Raw genomic sequence first — 24,055 nt, forward strand, 5'->3', positions numbered from 1 at the left:
AAGAAAGGTCATTGGACTCAAAATGTCAACTCTGTTTTCTCAGATGCTGCCAGACGTGCTGACGTTCTCCAGCAAACACTGTCTTTGTTCCAGATTTCCAGCATCCACAGTTCTTTCATTTTTGACACTATTGTGCCTTTAAGAGCTATGTTTTTGTCCTGCTTCTCTTCCAGAGGGGTATTTTCACAGTGGTGCCAAAATGTCTCCTTCAAACAGGCAGTTGATAAATAGCATTGAGTTGTCTCTGGGTGCTTTATTTCAAGGAGGAGAACTTCAACGTTTCAAGCATGAGCTCTTCAACAGGAATGGGGGGGGGTCAGGCAAGGGGGCTGAGAGATAAATGGGAGGGAGGTGGGGCTGCGGGGAGGAAGGTAGCTGGGAATGCAATAGGTAGATGAAGGTGGGGGTGAGTGTGGAGTGGATAGGTGGGAAGGGAGATTGATAGGTAGGACAGTGCAAGAGGGTGGTGCAGAGTTGAAAGGCTGGATCTGGGAAAAGGCAGGGCAGGGAAAATGAGGAAACAGGCGAAATCAACAATGATCCCATGTGGTTGGAGGGTCCCAAGGCAGAGATGAGGCATTCTTCCTCCAGGTGTCAGGTGGCTAGTGTTTGGTAGTGAATGGTAGTGCCTTAAGGCATGTAGTGGAACAGAGAGACCTTGGAGTTCAGGTGCATGGTTCTCTGAAAGTGGAGTGACAGGTAGACTGGGCAGTGAAGAAAGCTTTTGACACACTGGCCTTCATCAGTCAGGACACTGAGTATAGAAGCCGGGAAGTCATGTTGCAGTTGTATAGGTCATTAGTCAAGCCGCACTTCGAATATTGTGTTCAGTTTTGGTCACCTTGCTAGAGGAAGGATATTTTTCAATTGGAAAGAGTGCAGAAGAAATTTACAAAGATATTGCCTGGACTCAACTGTCTGAGTTATAGGGAGAGGCTGGACAAGCTCGGACATTTTTCTTCAGAGCGTAGGAGGCTGAAGGGGATCTTATAGAAGTATACAAGATCATGAGATGCATGGGTAGGGTGAGTGCCCTCAGTCTTTTTCCCAGGGTTGGGAATCAAGGACTACAGGGCATCAGTTTAAGATTAGAGGGGAAAGAATAAAAGGAGCAACTTTCTTTACAGAGGGTGGTACACATATGAAATGAGCTACCAGTGGAAGTGGTTGAGGCGGGTACATGAACATTTAAAAGGCATTTGGACAAATATACAGATACGAAAGGTTTAGAAGGATATAGGCCAAGTGCAGAGTAACGGGGTTAGCGTGGATGAACATTTTGCTCAGCATGGACCGGTTTGGGCCAGATGGCCTGTCTCCGTGCTGGAGGCCTTTATGACTGTAAATACTGGCAGGTTCTGGGGACGTCCAGAGGGACTGTCCTTTTCAAGTTCTCTTTACCTCAAGCCTATCTGCAAGCACACCATTCTGCCCACACATCCATACCCAAACTTCTTGAGTTCTACTTACACCAAATAGGTAGACCAACAGTGCTGCTGGACCTGTGGTTACTAACCCTTCTGCTAATGGGAACTGTTTCTCCTTATGTACTCAATCATAATCTATTCATTTTTGAACACCTCTATTAAATATCTCCTGAACATTATAATTGAAGAAGACATGGGCCTGTTTACGTGCAGTATAACCCATTTAATCCTAAATAATTCTATGTTATATCCTCCTTTTGCATAGCAGGGTTCATGACTTTTGAGGATTCTAACCTCCCTGAGTTTTCAAAAACAAATCCTGTCAAAATGAGATCATGCATTCTCCTTAAAAAACGTTTACTTTAGCCTGTCTCCAAGGAATATGTTGGCGATTAAACCCATAAGTGGATGCATTGGAGGGGAATGAGAGATTTTAAAATTGTTTCTCAGTGATACTCAGCTAACTCCTGTGGAGTTAAAATTTCTCACAAAGGTTAAACGAATATCTTCAAAAATATTCAAAACAAGGATAGATGAGCATCAATATGGATTTGAGCAATGCTCTTGAAAAGGTTACACTTAGTTTTTAAAAAAAACCACAGCATCAAACTGCATGCAAAACTTGTTGAGTGGCAGGAAATAAAGTGTAATGTTTGAAAGGTTTTATTGACATTAGAAAGCTGCTTCCAGCAGAGTTCTGCAGGACTCAGTAATAGATCCCTGGTTTTTAGACCTAAATGTAGGAGCATGATCAAGACTGCCGCAGGTAACACAAAAATCGAGCTTATGGTTGCCAATGACGACATTTATTGACTATGGGAAGATATCATTGGCAAAAAAGTGACAAGTAGAATTCAATCCAGAGAAATGTGGCATTACAGATCTGAGGAAGTCAAACAAGGCAAAGGGATATAAATAAGTGGGAACACTCTACAACTCACAAGATGCATACCTTATTAGTTAGGAAATAGAACCCTGATGGTCCCAGTCAACATGGATTCATTTTTGATAAATCTTCTGTAATGTTTTGAGGAGGTGATCAGTAGAGTAGACAGGGTGAATCAGTAGATATTGTGTTTCTGGACTTTCACAAGACTTTTCACAAGGTTCCACACAAGGAACAGCTTTAAGGAAAATTAAAGCTCATGGCATCAGAGGTAGTGTATTGACATGGATATGGAAGTGGTCAGCAGATAGGAAAGCAGAGAGTTGAAACAAATGGATCCTTTTCAGAGTGGCAGGTAGTGACAAGTGTAAGGCTCAGTGCTGGGACCTTAGCTGTTCACAATATACATTAACCATTTGGAGGAAGGAATTAAATGCAATATCTCCAAATTTGCAGATGACACTAAGGTGGGCGGCAGTGTGTGCTGTGAGGATGATGCTTAGAGGCTGCAGGGTGACTTGGACAGGCTGGCTGAGTGGGTAAATGCAAAATAATGTGGATAAATGTGACATTACCCACTTAGGTCACAAAAACAGGAAGGCAAATTATTATTTGAACAGTGGCAGTTTAAGAAAGGTGAGGTGCAATGAGACCTGGGAATCAATGTGGAGCAGTCGCTGAAGATTGGCATGTAGGTGTAGTAGTTAGTGAGGAAAACTGGCCTTCAGAGTGAGACAATTTGTGTATCAGAGTAAGGATGTCTTGCTGAAGTTATCCAGGGTTTTGGTGATGTTACCCCTTGAGTATTGAGTGCAGCTTTGGTCTCCAAGTCTGAGAAAAGACATGCTCGCTATTGAGAAAGTCCAGCAAAGGTTCATCAGACTGATTCCTGGGATGGCAGGACTGACATTGAGGAAAGACTGGATCAACTAGGCTTATATCTGCTGGAATTTAGAAGAATGGGGAGGATCTCATAGAAACATAAAATCCTGGTGGGACTGGGCAGGCTAGATGTGGTAAGAATGTGCCTGATGTTGAGCAAGTCCAGAACTAGGGGCCATACTCTAAGAATAAGGGTTGGCCATTCAGGAATGAGATGAAGAAGAATTTTGTCACTCAGAGTTGTGAACCTGTGGAATTCTCTTCCACAGGAAGCTGTTGGGACTAGCTCATTAAATATATTCAAGATGGAGCTGGATATGGCTCTTATAGCTAAAGGGATGAAGGGGTAGGGGGAAAGGGCAGAAATAAGAACTTGAGATTGCATGATCGTATTGAATGGTAGTGCAGGCTTGATGGTCAAATGGACTACTCCTGTATCTATTTTCTATGCTTCTATACTGTCCAACATGAAATGTTATTCTGAAACTGGACAGAATTTGCTTAATGATCTTGTGTGCAAAGATTTACACTGACAATCAGTTGAGGACTGGTGGTTGAGCTCACAGTGTGGTGCATTTCTGCATTTGGAAGGTACATGTATCAATATGCTTGCAGGCCTGTTCTTCACTGACAAAAGGAACATTACTCAAGCTATGCCTGTTTCAGTTCAACAAAATAGGGAGCAACCATTCTCTGGTTCATTCTCAAGATAATGTCTTGACCAAACAGAGTCACCTGCTTGGTTCAAAATTTAAAATTCAAAGTTTAACAGTTAACTGTCAATCATCATCTAACTGGTGCATTCTCCATTGCAATGCCTCGACCAGTCAGAATCATCTTGCCAATTGATCAGGACTTTTCTCTCACTGTGAAAGTTTCATTTTCCCTTAACTTTGATATTTCTAACAATTTGTCCTGGCAAGTGCAAGACAAAAACTTTTGGCAAAATTTATGTTTTTCAGAATACTCACAACTTTATTATAATGTTCTACTGGATCACATGGCTACTGTCTCATTAGAAGTGATCTTTTAACCTGACAGGCACCATGCTTCAGTTGAGGGAAGCGTTTGAGAAGAAGTGTCCTTCATGGTGACCTCAGCTATTGCAAGAATTGAACATGCAATGTTGGTATCATTCTGCATTGCAAACCAGCCTTCCAGCCAACTGAGCTAACCAATCCCGACTATAATGTTAGTATGTCAAATGTTAATCAAAGCAATAAAGCTGATTCAGCTTCTGGTTACTCTAATTTGGTAAGAACATTAAAACAAATCCTTTACACCAAGTATCTTTATATTAATGTATCAGTACTCTACCTGTGAAGTTACGACCTCATTTTGCTGCTTCTGGATATTATGACTTGACCTTAAAGTGTTCATGCTACTTTTACGATGAATGGCTGATGAGAAATGTGGAAGTTTGAACTCGGAGTTAGGGCTTCCATCAGGTGTTTGTTTATTTGTTTCATTAACAGTTGTACCTCCAATTCCAATTGATGAATATCGCGTGACTGCACTCTGTGACACTGAAATAATAAATGATCACATTTGAAAGCAGGGAGACATCTCAAAACTTTCATGATCCAGACAAATATTTGTAAATGCCTTCTGTTTTCCTTCTATAGAAAAGTATAGCTGACTTTATAGTTCTTTGGATGTGAAACAATATTCAACCATGAAAGCTACAGAATCAATCCTCCAAGACATTTTTTAACTGGGAACAAGAATATACTCGCTTTACTTTGTGACAAAATCTTGCATTGTGTTTACATTTCTTAGCTATTATTTTGTACCTCGAACCTAAGATGGTGCTATGAATGGCAACTTTGTAAAGTTTTCACTGTACTCGTAGCCCTGTACTTGAGACAATAAAACCTAATTCTAATTCATTTATTGTCCTGAAATGGGAGTTCCACAGTGGGACCCGGCACAAAACAGGGAATACTGGGGCCTTGTAGGAAAGGTACAATGTCAATCATGATTGATTTTAATGTGCATATAGACTATATTAATCAAATTGGCAAGGAGACCTTCGGGGGAGAGTTTGTTGAATTTATTAGAGATTATTTCATGGAGCAATATGTTGGGGAATCAATCATGGATCAGGCTGTTCTGGATTTGATATTATCTAATGAAGGGGAGTTAATCAGCGATCTCATAGTAAAGGATCCACAAGTGAAGACTGATCATAGGATGCTAAGATTTCAAATTTAGTTTGATGGTGAGAAACTAGAGTCCCATGCTAGTGTTCTGGAGTTAATCTAAGGGAATTACTGGATAGGAAGACAAAAGGTAGGACAGTTGATGAGCAATGGTAGATCCTTAAGGAGATATTCAGTTCCTTACATTTCACAGAAGAAGAAAGATTGTATTTTAATTGTAAGGTAAAAACATCCATGCCTAACCAGGACGTTAAAGATAAAGCTAAAGCATACCGTACTACAAAGGGGAGTGAAAGATTGGAAGATAGAAAAACTTTTGTTTAAAAATCAGAAAAGAATTACTCAAAATGTCGTAAAAAGAGCAAAGGTAACCAAAACTCAGGTATCCCTTTCACAGACAAATGTTACACATTTTCAATTTTCCAGTACATTCTGGGACTGCCATCGAGTCACATACACAGGTACTTATAAGCTCTCAGTTCAGAACAGCATTGTCCCTCTCTTAAAGGTGCAGTACATGTCTTCAACTTCATAACACTTCCCCACTTAAGAACAAAAAGAACCATCATAATGAAAAGACTTTTTTTTCTTCTCCAAGTCCCATTACAATGAAATACATAGGTCATTATTCTAAGCTATACTTTACATATTAATTTCTGCAGATGCATATCATTGAAATCTGTCCAATCTTATCTACACATTCTTTAAATTTAAGATAACACATCTGCTATCACATTTTTACTAACCGCAACATAAACAATTTGTAAAGGTCTGTAACATAAGATTCCAATGAAATAGTCTCATATTCTTGTCTTTAAATCTTTCCAAGAATGTCAGAGGACTGTGGTCCGTGTACACAACCATCTCTGACACATTGTTCACCACATAAACATTAAAATGTTGTAAGGCCAGTTGCAAACTCAATAATTCATTTTCGATGGTAGAATGTTTTCTCTGGTGGGTGTTGAGTAAATTTGAAAAGTAGCCAATTGGCTGTTCAATTCATCATCATCTTCCTGTAGTAGTCCAGCTCTAATTCCTATATCGCTAGCATCAATTGCAACTTTGAAGGGTTTCAAATGTTTTGGTGTAGCCAGAACTGGTTTGGCGGTTAATACTGCTTTTAGATTCTCAAATGTCTCCTGGCATTGTTTTGTCCATTTAAATTTTGTGTTCTTCTTTAGTAAGTCTGTTAACAGTGCCACTACACTGCCAGAGACCCGGGTTCAATTCCCGCCTCATGCAACTGTCTGTGTGGAGTTTGCACATTCTCCCCGTGTCTGCGTAGGTTTCCTCTGGGTGCTCCGGTTTCCTCCCATGGTCCAAAAATGTGCAGGTCAGGTGAATTGGCCATGCTAAATTGCCCGTAGTGTTAGGTGTAGGGGAATGGGTCTGGGTGGGTTTCTCTTCGGCGGGTCGGTATGGATTTATTGGGCCGAAGGGCCTGTTTCCACACTGTAAGTAATCTAATCTAATCTAAAGAAATTTCTGGTAGAATCTGCTTAGTCCCAAAAATCGAGGCATCTCTTTCTTTGAGGATGGCTGTGGAAATTCCTCAATTACTTTCAGCTTCACATTTCTTGGGGTTAACCTTCCATGACTGGTGTTATGCTTCAAGAACGTCACGTCTGCCTTCACGAATTCTATTTTCTTTAAGTTTATTACCAGTTTTGTTTCTTGTAATCATTCGAAGAGTGCTGCCAACTGTACCGTGTGATCCTTCCATGACTCGCTAAAGATCACTACATCATGCACAATTTGTTAATCCGTCCACAACTCTGTACATGAGTCTTTGGAATTTGGCTGGTGCATTCTTTATTCCAAAAGGCATCGCTTTGAATTGATATAGCTCATTTGGGGTTTCAAACACAGAATTTATTTTGCTATCTCTAATAAGTTACCTACCAATAACCACATGGTAAGTCCAACTTTGTAATGTAAGTGGCTTGTCTAATTTTCTCCATACAATCCTCCAATCTTGGTATTGGGTATGAGTCTGATTTTGTTCGTGTTGATTTTCTGATAGTCCACACAAAATTGTTGAGTCCCGTCAGGTTGATTCATGAACACGATCGATGAATTCTAGTCACTCTGACTCGATGATATCTTCATCGAGCATCGCATCTACTTCTTTCTGGACCTGTGTCGCTTTGAGAGGATTAAGCCTGTAGGGGCACTGTTTTATCGGATCAGCATTCTCTACTTCCACCTCATGCACAATAGTATTAGTCCTCACTATCTTATTCCTGCATATGTCCTCATACTGCTGCAACAAACCTTTCAACTCGGTTCTTTGCTCCTGAGAGAGATCGTTCACTAACCTATCCCATTCCTCAAGGACTTTCTCATTATTTAATATATTTTGAGGCACATCAAACTCCACAACATCTGGATTTGATTCCTCACTCTGCAGTAACTAACACCTGTCTCCAGTTCCCTGTGTCTATTTCACAGGGAACTGGAGGTTTCAACATATTCACATGACACACCCAATATAGTTTTTTTTCCTATCTGGCATCTATACCAGATAATTTACCTGACTCAACTTCTTCTTAATTTGATAGGGTCTACCAAACCTGGCGTTGAAGGGACCTCCTACAATTGGTAACAATACTAATGTGTCATCCCCATGAGAAATCGTTCAAATTTTAGAGTTTTTATTTGCCACCTTCTTTATTCTATGCTGTGACATCTTCAGATGCTGTTTAGCTAACTCACCTACCTGATTAAATCTCTCCCTCACCTCAGACACATAATCCAAGTGTGAGATCTCCGACTTTGATCCTGTCAATTTTTCTTTAATTAATTTCAAAAGCCCTCTCACTTTATGTCTGAATATTATCTCAAAGGGAGTAAATGGAATAGATTCATTTGGGGCATCTCTAATGGCAAACAATACAAATGAGATACCTTTATCCCAGTCATTCAGGTAATCCTGACAGTGTGCTCTTAACATGGCTTCAGAGTCTGATGCCACCTTTCCAAAGGTCCCTAGGACTCAGGGTGGTATGTATTTGATTAAAGTGCTGTATGCCTAAGCTATCCATGACTTCCTTTAACAGTCTAGCAGGAAAATTAGAGCCTTGGTCTGACTAAATCTCTCTGGGTAGCCCATGTCAGGTAAAGAAAGCTACCAATTCCTCCACCACCCTTTTTGCCTGAATACTCTGTAATGGAATTGCCTCAAGTCTGGTAGACACATCCGTTATGGTTAGCAAGTACTGGTTCCCACTTTTAGTTTTTGGGAGGGGATCTACACAATCAATCATAACCCACATGAAAGGTTCTTTGAACACAGGAATTGGCAATAAAGGTGTGGGTTTTATTACTGCCTGTGGCTAACCTACCATTTGGCATGTACGATATGCATGGCAAAATTTAATCATATCTTTATGCAATCCAGGCCTATTGGAGTGTTTTTGTACCTGACCCTGAGACTTCCTCACACCTAGATGATCACCTACTGGTAATTCATACGCTACCCGTAACACTTCCTATCTGTATGCTATCGGCAACACAATCTGGTGCACTTCTGCTCATTTTCCCTCTGCAATAACCTGCCATGGTCTCCATGTTTGTCTTAGGATTCTATCTTTATGATAATAACCCTCAGGAATAGATGCTCATTCCTTTCTCGTCATTCTGTTGTAAGTCCATTAGCCTTTAGGACTAAACATTTCTGCCTGACCCTCTACCTGTTCAGGTTTTCCGGCACCATTACATTAAGCAGGGTGTCAGCTAACTGAACCTTAACTCCTTCATCTTTCTCTTTAGTTTTTGTTGCTTGCTGTGACTTACGATACGACTTGATTAAAGTGCTGTATGCCTAAGCTATCCATGATCTTGTTACGACACAGGCTGGAAAAATTCCAGGGTTTATATCTTTTAACTCCTCAGTTCCCTGTTTTTTCTTTGGCTTCTCCACGACAAGGGGTGTTACTCCCACTTTGGATCCTGCCAAATCGTTTTCAAGAACAAACTGTATTCCTGGAACTGACACTGTCAATCACTCCCACTATTAATTCCAACGTCTTGATTTAGCTCTCCAACTCGATCTTACACAGGGGAATGCTAAACTTCTGACCATCTATTCCACAAACTACCACTCTCTAGGATAGTATGTCAGAAAAAGTGCAAATACATTCATCCCTTACTATTAGGGACTGATTAGATCCTGTACCTCTCAAAATCATAACTTTTTTCCCTTCTCCCCCTGTTCTTTCAGAGTAAACTTTACCCACAGAGGTAAAGCCTAGGCTTGCACTCTCCTGCAGCTCCTTGACTTTTCTTGGTGTTTCCTTTACTATTTTCACTAATCCCACTGGTTTAGCCTCTTTCACTACGTCTTTTCCCACAGTGCCTTTGTTCACTGACCAGCATTGTGGTCTTACGTGTTCCACCTTCAGGCAACGAAAACACTTTCTCATAGTGCCTTTTGTAAACCATCGGCACTGTAATTTTTTGTGTCCCACTTCAGTATAGAGAAAACACCTACGGCCTTTCACCTCCTTTTCACCCTCTTGGACTTCCTTTTTTTCATCTGTGGTAAACCATTCCCAAGGTAAAAACAATAACTACAGATGCTGAAAACCAAATACTGGATTAGTGGTGCTGGAAGAGCACAGCAGTTCAGGCAGCATCCAACGAGCAGCGAAATCGACGTTTCGGGCAAAAGCCCTTCATCAGGAATAGAGGCAGTGAGCCTGAAGCGTGGAGAGATAAACTAGAGGAGGGTGGGGGTGGGGAGAGAGTAACACAGAGTACAATGGGTGAGTGGGGGAGGAGATGAAGGTGATAGGTCAAGAAGGAGAGGGTGGAGTGGATAGGTGGAAAAGGAGATGGGCAGGTCGGACATGTCCGGACAAGTCAAGGAGACAGTTACTGAGCTGGAAGTTTGAAACTAGGATGAGGTGGGGGAAGGGGAAATGAAGAAGCTGTTGAAGTCCACATTGATGCCCTGGGGTTGAAGTGTTCCGAGGCGGAAGATGAGGCGTTCTTCCTCCAGGCGTCTGGTGGTGAGGGAGCGGCAGTGAAGGAGGCCCAGGACCTTCATGTCCTCGGCAGAGTGGGAGGGGGAGTTGAAATGTTGGGCCACGATGCGGTTTGGTTGATTGGTGCGGGTGTCTCGGAGATGTTCCCTAAAGCGCTCTGCTAGGAGGCGCCCAGTCTCCCCACTGTAGAGGAGACCACATCGGGAGCAACAGATACAATAAATGATATTAGTGGATGTGCAGGTAAAACTTTGATGGATGTGGAAGGCTCCTTTAGGGCCTTGGATAGAGGTGAGGGAAGAGGTGTGGGCACAGGTTTTACAGTTCCTGCGGTGGCAGGGGAAAGTGCCAGAATGGGAGGGTGGGTCGTAGGGGGATGTGGACCTGACCAGGGAGTCACGGAGGGAACGGTCTTTAACCACGTCGGAAGGGAAATTGCGGTCTCTAAAGAAGGAGGCCATCTGGTGTGTTCTATGGTGGAACTGGTCCTCCTGGGAGCAGATATGGCGGAGGCAGAGAAATTGGGAATACGGGATGGCATTTTTGCAAGAGATAGGGTGGGAAGAGGTGTAATCCAGGTAGCTGTGGGAATCGGTAGGTTTGTAAAAAATGTCAGTGTCAAGTCGGTCATCACTAATGGAGATGGAGAGGTCCAGGAAGGGGAGCGAGGTGTCAGAGATGGTCCAGGTAAATTTAAGGTCAGGGTGGAATGTGTTGGTGAAGTTGATGAATTGCTCAACCTCCTCGCGGGAGCACAAGGTGGCACCAATGCAGTCATCAATGTAGCAGAGGAAGAGGTGGGGAGTGGTGCCGGTGTAATTACGGAAGATCAACTGTTCTACATAGCCAACAAAGAGACAGGCATAGCTGGGGCCCATACGTGTGCCCATGGCTACCCCTTTGGTCTGGAGGAAGTGGGAGGATTCAAAGGAGAAATTGTGAAGGGTGAGGACCAGTTCGGCCAAACTAATGAGATTGTCAGTGGAAGGGTACTGTTGGAAACGTCTGGAGAGGAAAAAACGGAGGGCTTGGAGGCCCTGGTCATGGCGGATGGAGGTGTAGAGGGATTGGATATCCATGGTGAAGATGAGGCGTTGGGGCCAGGGAAACGGAAGTCTTGGAGGAGGTGGAGGGCATGGGTGGTGTCTCGAATGTATGTGGGGAGTTCCTGGACTAGGTGGGATAGGACAGTGTCAAGGTAGGTAGAGAAGAGTTCAGTGGGGCAGGAGCATGCTGAGACAATGGGTCGGCCAGGGTGGTCAGGCGTGTGGATCTTGGAAAGGAGGTAGAACTGGGCAGTGCGGGGTTCCTGGACTATGAAGTTGGAAGCTGTGGGTGGGAGATCTCCTGAGGTGATGAGGTTCTGTATGGTCTGGGAGATGATGGTTTGGTGATGGGGGGTGGGGTCATGGTCGAGGGAGCAGTAGGAAGAGGTGTCCTCGAGTTGGCGCTTGGCTTCAGCGATGTAGAGGTCAGTGTGCCAAACTACCACTGTGCCCCCTTTATCCGCTGGCTTAATGGTGAGGTTGGGATTAGAGCAGAGGGATTGGAAGGCTGCGCGTTGTGAGGGTGAGAGGTTGGAATGGGGGATCGACAGGTTGAGGCGGTTAATGTCCCGGCGGCAGTTGGAAATGAAGAGGTTGAGGGCAGGTAATAGGCCAGCGCGGGGTGTCCAGGTGGATGCAGTGTGTTGGAGGTGGGCGAAGGGGTCCTCGGAAGGTGGGCGGGAGTCCTGATTGTGAAAGCAAGCTCGGAGGCGGAGGCGACGGAAGAATTGTTCCATGTCACGGCGTGTATTAAATTTATTGATGTGTGAACGGAGGGGGATGAAGGTGAGTCCTTTGCTGAGGACTGATCGTTCGTCCTCAGTGAGTGGGAGGTCTGGAGGGATGGTGAAAACTCGGCAGGGCCGGGAGCTGGGATCTGGTGTGGGTGTGGAGCTGGGAGTGGGGTCGGAGCCAGTACCTGGAGTGGGTGTGATGGTGAGGGGAATGGGGGTGGAGGCATCAGCTGGGGTAATGTTCCCCTCGGGGTTCTGGGGGGTGGGGATAGTGACAGTGGGGTCTGTGGGGGGCCTGTCAGCAGAATGCAGGTGAGTGGCACTGGTGGGGGCGGAAGTGGTGGTGATCATGGCAGTAGGGGCGGTGGAAGTCACTGAGCATGTGGCATCAGCGATGATGTGAAGGCCGGAAGTGGCTTTGGGAGTGGCCATGATGGGGGCGGAGGTGACATCATCACTCAGCGTGGGGGTGGTAGCTGCATCAGCCGCATGGCTAATGGCATTTCCGAGGCCAGGGGAATCTTCTGGAATGTTTGAGGAGCGCTGGTTATGGAGGTGCGTGCTCCTAGGAGGACCAGTTCCACCATAGAACACACCAGATGGCCTCCTTCTTTAGAGACCGCAATTTCCCTTCCCACGTGGTTAAAGATGCCCTCCAACGCATCTCATCCACATCCCGCACCTCTGCCCTCAGACCCCACCCCTCCAACCGTAACAAGGACAGAACGCCCCTGGTGCTCACCTTCCACCCTACAAACCTTCGCATCAACCAAATCATCCGCCACCTCCAAAAAGACCCCACCACCAGGGATATATTTCCCTCCCCACCCCTTTCCGCCTTCCGCAAAGACCGTTCCCTCCGTGACTACCTGGTCAGGTCCACATCCCCCTACGACCCACCCTCCCATTCTGGCACTTTCCCCTGCCACCGCAGGAACTGTAAAACCTGTGCCCACACCTCCTCCCTCACCTCTATCCAAGGCCCTAAAGGAGCCTTCCACATCCATCAAAGTTTTACCTGCACATCCATTAATATCATTTATTGTATCCGTTGCTCCCGATGTGGTCTCCTCTACATTGTGGAGACTGGGCGCCTCCTAGCAGAGTGCTTTAGGGAACATCTCCGAGACACCCGCACCAATCAACCAAACCGCCTTGTGGCCCAACATTTCAACTCCCCCTCCCACTCTGCCGAGGACATGGAGGTCCTGGGCCTCCTTCACTGCCGCTCCCTCACCACCAGACGCCTGGAGGAAGAACGCCTCATCTTCCGCCTCGGAACACTTCAACCCCAGGGCATCAATGTGGACTTCAACAGCTTCCTCATTTCCCCTTCCCCCACCTCATCCTAGTTTCAAACTTCCAGCTCAGCACTGTCTCCATGACTTGTCTGGACTTGTCCGACCTGCCTATCTCCTTTTCCACCTATCCACTCCACCCTCTCCTCCTTGACCTATCACCTTCATCCCCTCCCCCACTCACCCATTGTACTCTATGCTACTTTCTCCCCACCCCCACCCTCCTCTTGCTTATCTCTCCACGCTTCAGGCTCTCTGCCTTTATTCCTGATGAAGGGCTTTTGCCCGAAAAGTCGATTTCGCTGCTCGTTGGATGCTGCCTGAACTGCTGTGCTCTTCCAGCACCACTAATACAGTAAACCATTCCCAGTATGATCTACACTTTGCTTTGTAGTGAAGGATTTCCTCTTCTCCCAATTTCTAACCTTCACAGAATGAAATTCCTGCCAGAAACTAAATTTCACCTTATGCACCAGTGTATATTTATCTGCCGTCTCTGCTGCTCTTTTCCCTTCTTGAACTTTCTGTTCATCTATATGAACTCTTACCATCTCTGGAAGTGAGTTTTTAAACTTATCCAGGAGAATAATCTCTCTTACAGTCTCAACAATCTTATCTATATTTAAGGCCCGCACCCATTTATCAAAATTATTATGTTTAATTCTTTCAAACTCAACAAAGGCCAGACCTGGTTTCCTCTTTATGTTTCTGAACCGCTGTCTGTATGCTTCTGGTACTGATTCACAGGCACTCAATACAAGCTGTTTGACATCTGCATAATCTCTTGACCCCTCATCTGACACCGCTGCAAATACCTCACTCGTCTGAACTAGCGTTACCCACAAGTTCCCTGGCCACACCATCTACCCAGCCAATTTTTCAAATGAAGTAAAGAAGGCTTTGGCATTTTTTCATCAAAATATGGCAATGTTTTAACATATCTGTGTAAATAACTATCTTCTCGCTTCATCTCCATCCTGTTAAGTTAACTTTTCTGATTAATCTACAATTTTTGAAGTTCAAATTCTCTCTCTCTTTCTTTTTGCTCAGCTAAGAACCTTGTCTCCCTTTCCTATTCCTCTCTCATGGCTCTTTTTTCCCCTTTTCTTCATCTTCTAACTCCAATTGCCTCATTTACAACTTAGGTTTTCTAACTCTACTTCACTTATCTGTTTCTCTGACATACCTAAGTGCTTGACCAACTCCATGACAATTTCAGCTTTTCGTTCATCCCTGGCTAAACCCAATTCTAACCTATTTGTTTGGATATCCCACCTCTCCAGAGGTGGGTAATAACATCCCTGATTGGTTTTACTGGAAAATATAGATGGTACTATTTACAGAAGACACAAAAATAGTTGGGAAGTAAATTGCAAAGAAGAAATAATCTCTTTGCTAATTCTAAAAATATGGCCTTTCTAAACTTTCTTCGTGAATTTGGGAAGTAACTTCAAACCCCAGAGCCTCTTTGGCAATCTTAAGAGCCATTTCCACCACTTTTAATTTAACCAACCACAAGTTACTGAAATAAAACAAATCTTCTCAAGTACATTTAATTTAAACTTCTAGGTCACTAATCGGCAATTGTTTAAATCTGCTGGGATGTTTTATACACCAAATCTGCCCAAACCTCAGACTGGACTTATCTAAACCTGTCCAAATCTATTCAAATCTCGAACCCAAGATCCCAAACAGTTATGACACGGAAGTGAACCCCTCTGCTAATTAAACCGAACACCCAGAAAAGTTTACCTTGCCTCACTTCCACTATTTAAAGAAAATAACATCAATTCATTTTGCAACTCTTAAAGTGGATATTAAATAACAAGTATTCACAACTCTTAATTGCTTACTATCTGCCTCCAACTCTATAACAATATATTGTTACAATAAGAAACTTACATCAACTTAATTTTAAAACCACACAACCACTGCCTTCTTCTGTCTTCCCTATTCCAGCTGAGAATCTCCTTGGGTTGTTGTCTTTCTCTTTACTGCAAGTATCTTTCATATGGAAAGGTACCTTTGATAGAGAGTGTTTCCTAATTTCTTGGAGAGCAAGGTGTTAACTCTCTATGTGTTTCTGTCTCGATGGCAGTTGCTCTCTCCCCAATTTTCAAAATGTTCACATTTTTATACACCTAACATTGGATTATCTCATTGATTCAATGTTAGCAAGACAATAAATTCAAACTCAATTGAGTTTTAGTCTTGGAGCACAATTAAAACTGATGAGTTAAATTCAAATTATTGTCAAAACAGCAACCACAACTCAGGTATCCCTTTCACAGCCAAATGTTACATATTTTCAATTTTCCACTACACCCTGGGACTGCCAAATGGCCATATACACAGGTGCTTGTAAGCTTTCAGTTCAGAACAACATTCTCTCTCTCTTAAAAGTTCAGTACACACCTTCAACTTCATAACACAAGCAAGATGGGAAACGGGGATCCTGAAAATGTAGCAGCTGGATTCAGGGAAGGTATTTGATATGGTACCACAGAAAAGGTTAGGACATGAGATAAGATCAATGGGGTTAGTACTTTATTAACTTGAATAGAGGATTGGCTAACTAACAGAAAGCAGACAGTTGACATTAATGGGGCTTTTTCTGGTTGGCAAGTTGTTACTAGGAGGTCCATGAGCCCCAACTATTTACAATCTATATTAATGACTTGGAAGTCCCACTTCTCCACAGGTGTGTAATAACATCCCTGAACAGTTTTATTAGAAAATATAGAAGCTAATGGACCTATGACTCAGCACCCACTTGACAATCAATAAAAGAAAACTACAAACAACTCAATGGAATCACCTATGGGATCACCAATATCAGGGCTCATAATGGAAGCAGTAATGCAGAGACTTGAACAAGCTGCCCTCCCATCTACCCAACCCAAACTTTGGGTCCACTAGGTGGACGACACCTTTGTCATCACAAAATGGAACAAATTAGAGAAAACTTTCAATATCATCACAAAATCCTGCAAGTAGGCATATAATTCACAAAAGAGGAGGAGATCGACAACAGAGTCCCATTCCTGGACGTGACAGCTGAATGTACAGTTAACGGAGAGCTTCAAACCAGCGTCTACAGAAAAACAACAAACACAGACCAAATACTTAACTTCAGAAATAATCCCCACACCCAAAAATGGAGCCCCATCAAGACATTATTTCAATGAGCTACATCACACTGCAGCATCCAAGAATACAACAAGCAGGAGAAAAGTATCTATACAATGTTTTCTGGAAAAATGGGTACCCAATAACACAATCCACCGATTCCTCAGAAACAAACCCAAACAAGCAGACACAAGGCAAGCAAAAATTATAGCCACATTACCTTACATCAAAGACATATCAGAAATGACTTCCAGGCTACTCAGACCCCTTAGCATCATGGTAGCCTACAAACCCACCAACATACTTAAACCATGACTAATGAAACAAAGGATCCATTAGATACTACCAGCAAAACTAACATCATTTACAAGATACCATGAAAGAACTGTGAGAAACACTACATCAGACAAACTAGCAGGAAACTTGCCACCAAGGTACACGACTAGCCACCAAAAGACATGACCTGCTATCATTAGTTTCCATACATAGAGATAAAGAAGGACACCACTTTGATTAGACAATACACACATCCAAGGACAGGCAAAACAAAAACACGCATGAGAATTCTTACTGGCATGGCATTCTAACCAGAACTCCATCAATAAACACATCGACTTAGATTCCCTTGAAAAAGAGAACCAGAAATGACATCACTGACCAGAGAGGCAGGACATACCACCAGCGCTTCACCAGAGACTCTCACTGATGATGTTATGGAGTATGGTGATGAAACATTTGAAAACAAATCTTCCAGCTCAGTGAGATAACTTACATACTTATCATCAACCTGAGCTACAAATCTTCTCAAAAATTGCTAATAGAAAGTACTGTTTACAGAAGAAATTAAAATAGTTGGTAAAGCAAATTGCAAAGAAGAAATAAGAAATTTATAAATTGATATGGATGGGTTAAGTGAAGGGGTCAAAATATGGCAGATGACGTTTAACATGGATATATATGTGAGGCTATCCATTTTGGTTGGAAGAACAGAAAGATAACTTATTATCGAAATAGGAAGAAACCTCTGAGTGTTTCAGTGCAGAGTGAGCTGTGTGTCCTAATGAATTAATCTCAGAAAATCAGTATGCAGGTAATAAGGAAGAAAAACTGAATTTTGGCATTTATTGCTAAATGAAAAGTGTATAAAAATAGGGAAGTATTGCTGCAACTTTGTAAGGTATTAATGAGACCACATCTGCATTATTATGTAGAATTTTGGTCCCCTCACTTCAGGAGAGATATGATTTCAGTGGAGGCAGTCAGAAGTGATCTACTAGATTGACTCTAGAGATGAAGGGTTTGTTAGAGATGAAGGGTTTGTCTTATAAAGAAAGATTGAGCAGTGTAGACCTATACTCTCTGGAGTTTAGAAGAGTGAAAGGAGATCTAATTGAGGTTGATAAAATGCTAAACAGGATTGACAGAGTAGACGTAAAAAGGATTGAATTGAACTGAATTAGGTTTATTGCCACATGTACTCAAATTAGTATAGGGAGAAGTTTACAATTTGCCACTTACAGTGTCATCTTAGACACAAAGGCATCCAGAATCTTATGTACAAAGCAGAAAAATAAGGAAAACAAAACTTAAAAAGTTAAACATTACAGTCTTCCTTACTAAAAGGAGGATAAAAAAGAAACACAATTAATAGTTCAATACCACAGTCCATAAGGCTGCTTGAGTAATCTGAATCAAGAGGTTACACCTTTTGGATAAAGGGTAGCACATTCAAAACAGAGATGAGGAGAAACTACCTCTCTCAGAGAGTCATGAATTATGGAATTTACTGCCCCAGAACATGATGGATGCTGGGACATGGAGTAAATTTAAGGAAGAGATGGACTTTCCCTTAGTAATAGTTTGAATGGTTATGGACAGTGGGAAGAAAGTGGAGTTGAGGGTGAGATGAAATCACCATGATTGTATGAAAATATCAGATCGGGCTCGAGGGGCTAAATTGCCAACTCCTGCTCCCAGTTCTTATGTTCTTACATGAATAACTGGTAGCCAGTAACTCTGCACCAGTGCATTCCCTATTCTAAGGCCAATTCCTTAAGTACTCTGGGAAGTAGATTACTGTGAATCCGACAACATGCTCACCTGGAAGTGAGAGAGCTCCATCCTTAACATTCAGGCCAAATGAATTTATTGACCTCTAATCCCATCAATTTCCTTGATACCATTTATCTACTAATACTGATTTCCTTTAGTTCCTCCCTCTCATTAGATCCTGTGTTCCACAACATTCTGGATATTATTTGTGTCCTCCTTTACAAACACAGAATCAAAATTGTATTTAACTGGATTGCCATCTTTGTTCCCCATTAAAATTTCCCCACTTTCTAATTGTTAGGGACGTATAATTGTTTGAGACTATAGGACCATAAGAAGTAGGAAAACTAGACCTTGAGCCTGCTCCATCAATAGGATCTTGGCTAATCCAACATTCCTCACGTCCAGTTTTTGCATTTTCTCCATAACCCTGATTTCCCGACGGATCACAAATCTTTCCCTCTCTAACTTAAATATATACAAGAACTCTGCCCCCACAGGTCTCTGTGGCAAAGAGTACCAAAGACTCACAACTCTGAGAGAAGAAATTCTTCTTCATCTCAGTCTTAAATTGGTGTCCCCTTATTCTGAGACTATGCCTTTGGGTCCAAGACTGTCCCATATGGGACAAGTTAGGTGAGTGGGCAGATGCATGGCAGATGCAGTTTAATGTGGATAAATGTCTGGTTATCCACTTTGGTGGCAAGAACAGGAAGGCAGATTACTACCTCAATGGTATCAAATTAGGTAAAGGGGCTGTTCAGAGAGATCTGGGTGTTCTTGTCCACCAGTCAATGAAGGCAAGCATGCAGGTACAGCAGGTCGTGAAGAAGGCTAATAGCATGCTGGCCTTCATAACAAGAGGGATTGAGTATAGAAGCAAAGAGGTGCTTCTGCAGCTGTACAGGGCCCTGGTGAGACCACACCTGGAGTACTGTGTACAGTTCTGGTCTCCAAATTTGAGGAAAGACATTCTGGCTATTGAGGGAGTGCAGCGTAGGTTCACGAAGTCAATTCCTGGAATGGCAGGATTGCTTTACACGGAAAGACTGAAGCGACTGGGCTTGTATACCCTTGAGTTTAGAAGACTGAGAGGGGATCTGATTGAAACGTATAGGATTATGAAAGGATTGGACACTCTGGCAGGAGGAAACATGTTTCCGCTGATGGGGGAGTGCCGAACCAGAGGACACAACTTAAAAATACAGGGTAGACCATTTAGGACAGAGATGAGGAGAAACTACTTCACCCAGAGAGTGGTGGCTGTGTGGAATGCTCTGCCCCAGAGGGCAGTGGAGGCCCAGTCTCTGGATTCATTTAAGAAAGAATTGGATAGAGCTCTTAAAGATAGTGGAGTCAAGGGTTATGGAGATAAGGCTGGAACAGGATACTGATTGGGAATGATCAGCCATGATCATATTGAATGGCGGTGCAGGCTCGAAGGGCTGAATGGCCTACTCCTGCATCTATTGTCTATTGTCTATAACACCCTCACAGCATTTAGTCTTTTAGGCCCCTGAAGAATCATGTTCATTTCAATGAGATGACCTGTCATTCTTCTAAACTCGAGTGAGTAGAGTTCCGTATTCACTTTTTTTTTCTCTTAACATACCTACAGAAGCTTTTACAATCAGTTTGAATGTTCCCCACAAGCTTACTTTCATACTTGAATCTCTGCCATCTGTTCAATCCCTTTGTCCTCATTTGTTGAAACTAAACTTCTCCCAATCTTCAGATCCGTTGCTTTTACTGGACAAATTATGTGTTCCTTGTACCTAATACTATCCCAAATTTCTCTTAAGCCGTGGCCAGCTGTATTTTTGTTGTTAGACAGGAATGAACGATTGTTGCAGTTCCCCTATGCACTCTTTAAATGTTTGCCATTGTCTATTTATCATCTTTTCTTGAAGTAAAATTCTGCAATTTATCACAACCGGCTCATACTTGTACCATTGAAGTTTCCTTTGTTTAGATTCAGGACCCGAGTTTCAGAAACAACTATATCTCTCTTTACCTGAATGAAGATTTCTATGATATTGGAATTCTTTCATGAGAAGCAAAAGTTGCACTAACTGAGAGTGAAGATTAATTGAATTAAATGAGGAAAACCTATTCAGTATTTGGGCGGCGTGGTGGCTCAGTGGTTTGCACTGTTGCTTCACAGTGCCAGGTTCGATTCCAGCCTTGGGGGACAGTCTGTGTGGAGTTTGCATATTCTCCTTAAGATTGTGTCAGCTTCTTCTGGGTCCTCCAGTTTCCTCTCACAGTCTAAAGATGTGCAGGCTGGGTAGATTAGCTATGGAAAAGACAAGTATTGGGCCATGGGTCTGGGTGGGATGCACTTCAGAGGGTCAGTGGAGAGTTGATGGGCCAGACGGCCTGCTTCCATACTCTAGGGATTTTATGATTTGTGTGGGACTAATAATGGAAGTATGGGAAAATGGAGATCATGTGATGTGTGGTCCAGAATTGGCAACTGTGGACCCAGGATATTGACCACGTTTAACTAAAATGATATTATTATCAAACTTATTTTACCTTCTTCAGCATCCCTCAGCATCTGATCCAGAGCAGCTTTTGTACACACTTCACGAGCTCGTGTAGCTGCAGCTGTGGTACCACTCGAAATCGCTTCCCGTAAAACAGAATCTATAACCAAACAGGCTGCTCCATAATATTTTGCAAGAAAGACAGCAGTGTTTGTCTTTCCTGTAACAAAACAAAACATATGATATGATTTTAAAAGACAAGCATGAGTCTTTATCGAATTAATATCTTCAAATTATCTATGCACGATTTCGTTCCTCGATGGCTCAATAGGTAGAGGCACTGAACCAGATGCACCAACCACTGCCCAACCAACCTCCTTTCACTGTTCAGTCACACAAAGGGAGCCACCATTATGGTTGTAGCATATCTAGGTTGAGGAGGAGAAAGTTTAGTCAAAGGTCCTGCTTTTGATCTCTCTCCAATGCACCCAGCTATAAATGTGAGGATGGTAAATATTGGGTGAACTGAGGATTAGAGCCAGTTGTAAACCTTGAAAATCGAGAAGCTTGCAATTTTTTAACATTTTTTCATGGATTTTGGGTGTCATTGCTAAATGCCATCCATCATTTCCTCAGAGAAAATTGTGCTGAATGACCTTCTTGAACAGCTACAGATAATATGCAGGTACACTCACAATGCTGTTCGGAAGGGATGTCTCATGTCTCACAAACTTGACTGAGTTTTTTGAAGAGGCGACCAAGAAGATAGATGAAGACAGAGAAGACATTATCTACATGGCCTCGACAAGGTTCTGCATGGTAGACTGGTTAGATCACGTGGGATTTAAGGGCAGCTAGCCAATTGGATCCAAAATTGGCTTGATGGTAGGAAACACCGAGTGGTGGTAGGGGTTTGCTGTTCAGACCAGAGGCCTGTTACCAGCTGTGTTCCATAAGGATCAGTGCTGGGTCCATTGTTATTCATCACGTCTACAAACAATTTGGTTGAGAACATAGGAGGCATGGTTAGTAAGTTTGCAGATGACTGCAAAATTGGTAGGATAGCAGACAGTGAAGGAGATTATCTAAGTTATAATAGGACGTTGATCAATTGGGCCAGTGGGTTGAGGAATGGCAGATGGAGTTTAATTTAGATAAATGCGAGGTGCTACATTTCGGGAAGACATACTAAGGCAGGACTTTCAAAATTAATAGAAGGGCCCTGGGAAGTGTTGTTGAACAGAGAGACCTAGAGGTGCAGGTATGAAGTTCTTTGAAAGTGGCATCACAGGTAGACACATTGGTGAGGAAGACATTTGGCATGCTTGCCATCTTTGGTCAGGGCATTGAGTACAGGAGTTGGGACGTCATGTTACAGCTGTACAAGAATTTGGCATACTGCGTACAATTCTGGTCGCCCTATAATAGGAATTATGTTTTTAAACTGGAAGAAGTGCAAAAAAGATTTACAAGAATGGTATTGAGACTGAAGGGTTTGAGTTAGAAGAAAAGGCTGGATGATTAGATTCCCCACAGTATGAAAACAGGCCATTTGGCCCAACAGGTCCACAACGACCCTCCAAACAGCAACCCACCCAGACCCATTCCCCCACTCTAAATTTACCCCTGACTAATGCACCTAACATTATGCACAATTTAACATGACCAATTCATCTGATGGGAGGAAACTGGAGCACCAGGACAAAACCCACACAGACACGGGGAGAATGTGCACATTCCACATAGACAGTTGCCTGAGGCTGGAATTGAATCTGTGCTAACCACTGAGCCATTGAGCCAGTGTGCCACCCCAAAGTATAGGCTGGGATTTGTTTCCTGGAACATAAGAGGCTGAAAAGTGATCTTATAGAGGTTTGCAAAATCATAAGGTGTATGGACAAGGTGAATAGCAAAGGCCTTTTCCCCAGAATAGGAGAGGGCATAGTTTTAAGGTGAGTGGGGAAAGATTTAAAAGGGACCTGAAGGACAACTTTTTCTCATAGAGGTTGGTGCGTATATGGAACGGTCTGCCAGAGAAAGTAGCGCAGGTGAGTACAAATACAATATTTGAAAGACATTTCGATAACCCTGTGATTAGAGGGGTATGGACAAAATGCAGGCAAATGTGACTGATTCAGTTTAGGAAAACTGGAGTCAAATACTGAGTACCAGAAGAACATGTAAATTGTAATAATACTTGTTTTAAGCGTTTAATATTCTTTTGCCATTTTACATAGTGGTGCAGATTAAATGCCAAAAGATTGTAATGCGAACAAATATTAGAAAATGTACTTATGGAGCTGGAAATATGAAATTGATAGGAAAGGAAGAGGATCCTATAATATACCCATAAGCAGAACAAAAAGGATTTGGATGGAATTACTGATAACTTACAGATTATGTCTAATTTGAGTTGTTAATTTAATAATGTGCTGTGGACTGTGGGCTCATGATGGAATTTACTTGTACCTGCGGCAGGAGCTCCATGTACTATGATGGCAATGCCTCTGCGGTTTCGAGCAGCACATCCCTCAGGGGACAGGTCAAGTCCGAGGTACCTGCCAATAGCCATGGATACAGGAGTAACTTCCAGTTCTCCAACGCCCACATTGATAAAAGCATCTGTTTTCTCTGCTGCACCAAATACACAAATATTTCAAGTAAATCTCCTTTTTCACAAAATAACTTCCTTAGCTTCTTTAATCTTACACATGAAACTTTAATCAGGAGTGCAGGCATGGACTTTTCAAAACAATACAATCATAGAGGCCGACAGCACAGGAAAAGGTTTTTTGGCCCATTGAGTCTGTGTTGGTCAAAAACAACCACCAGTTATCCTAATCACAATATTGCCACTTACCAGAGCACTTTCTATTTTCATTAGTTCCCCAATCAAAATTGTTATCCCTTTCCCCACTCTTCCCTACTTCTCTTGATCCAGTCAGAGCACATTTCAACT

The 24,055-nt window shown here is 42.7% G+C and overlaps 1 protein-coding gene across 1 annotated transcript in view; it reads right to left on the bottom strand.

Annotated features, from left to right (window-relative positions):
• hydin (HYDIN axonemal central pair apparatus protein) overlaps positions 1–24,055 on the bottom strand; it is an 869,275-nt gene that overhangs the window by 252,873 nt on the left and 592,347 nt on the right. Inside the window, exons 39-41 of the mRNA XM_072547579.1 lie at positions 23,566–23,730; positions 21,146–21,316; positions 4,513–4,721 (exon numbers count right to left, since the gene is read on the bottom strand). Coding sequence (XP_072403680.1) covers positions 4,513–4,721; positions 21,146–21,316; positions 23,566–23,730 — 545 coding nt within the window. The remainder of the gene's footprint in view (positions 1–4,512; positions 4,722–21,145; positions 21,317–23,565; positions 23,731–24,055) is intronic.

Source organism: Chiloscyllium punctatum, chromosome 26, assembly GCF_047496795.1.
Source record: "Chiloscyllium punctatum isolate Juve2018m chromosome 26, sChiPun1.3, whole genome shotgun sequence".
Lineage (NCBI taxonomy): Eukaryota > Metazoa > Chordata > Chondrichthyes > Orectolobiformes > Hemiscylliidae > Chiloscyllium > Chiloscyllium punctatum.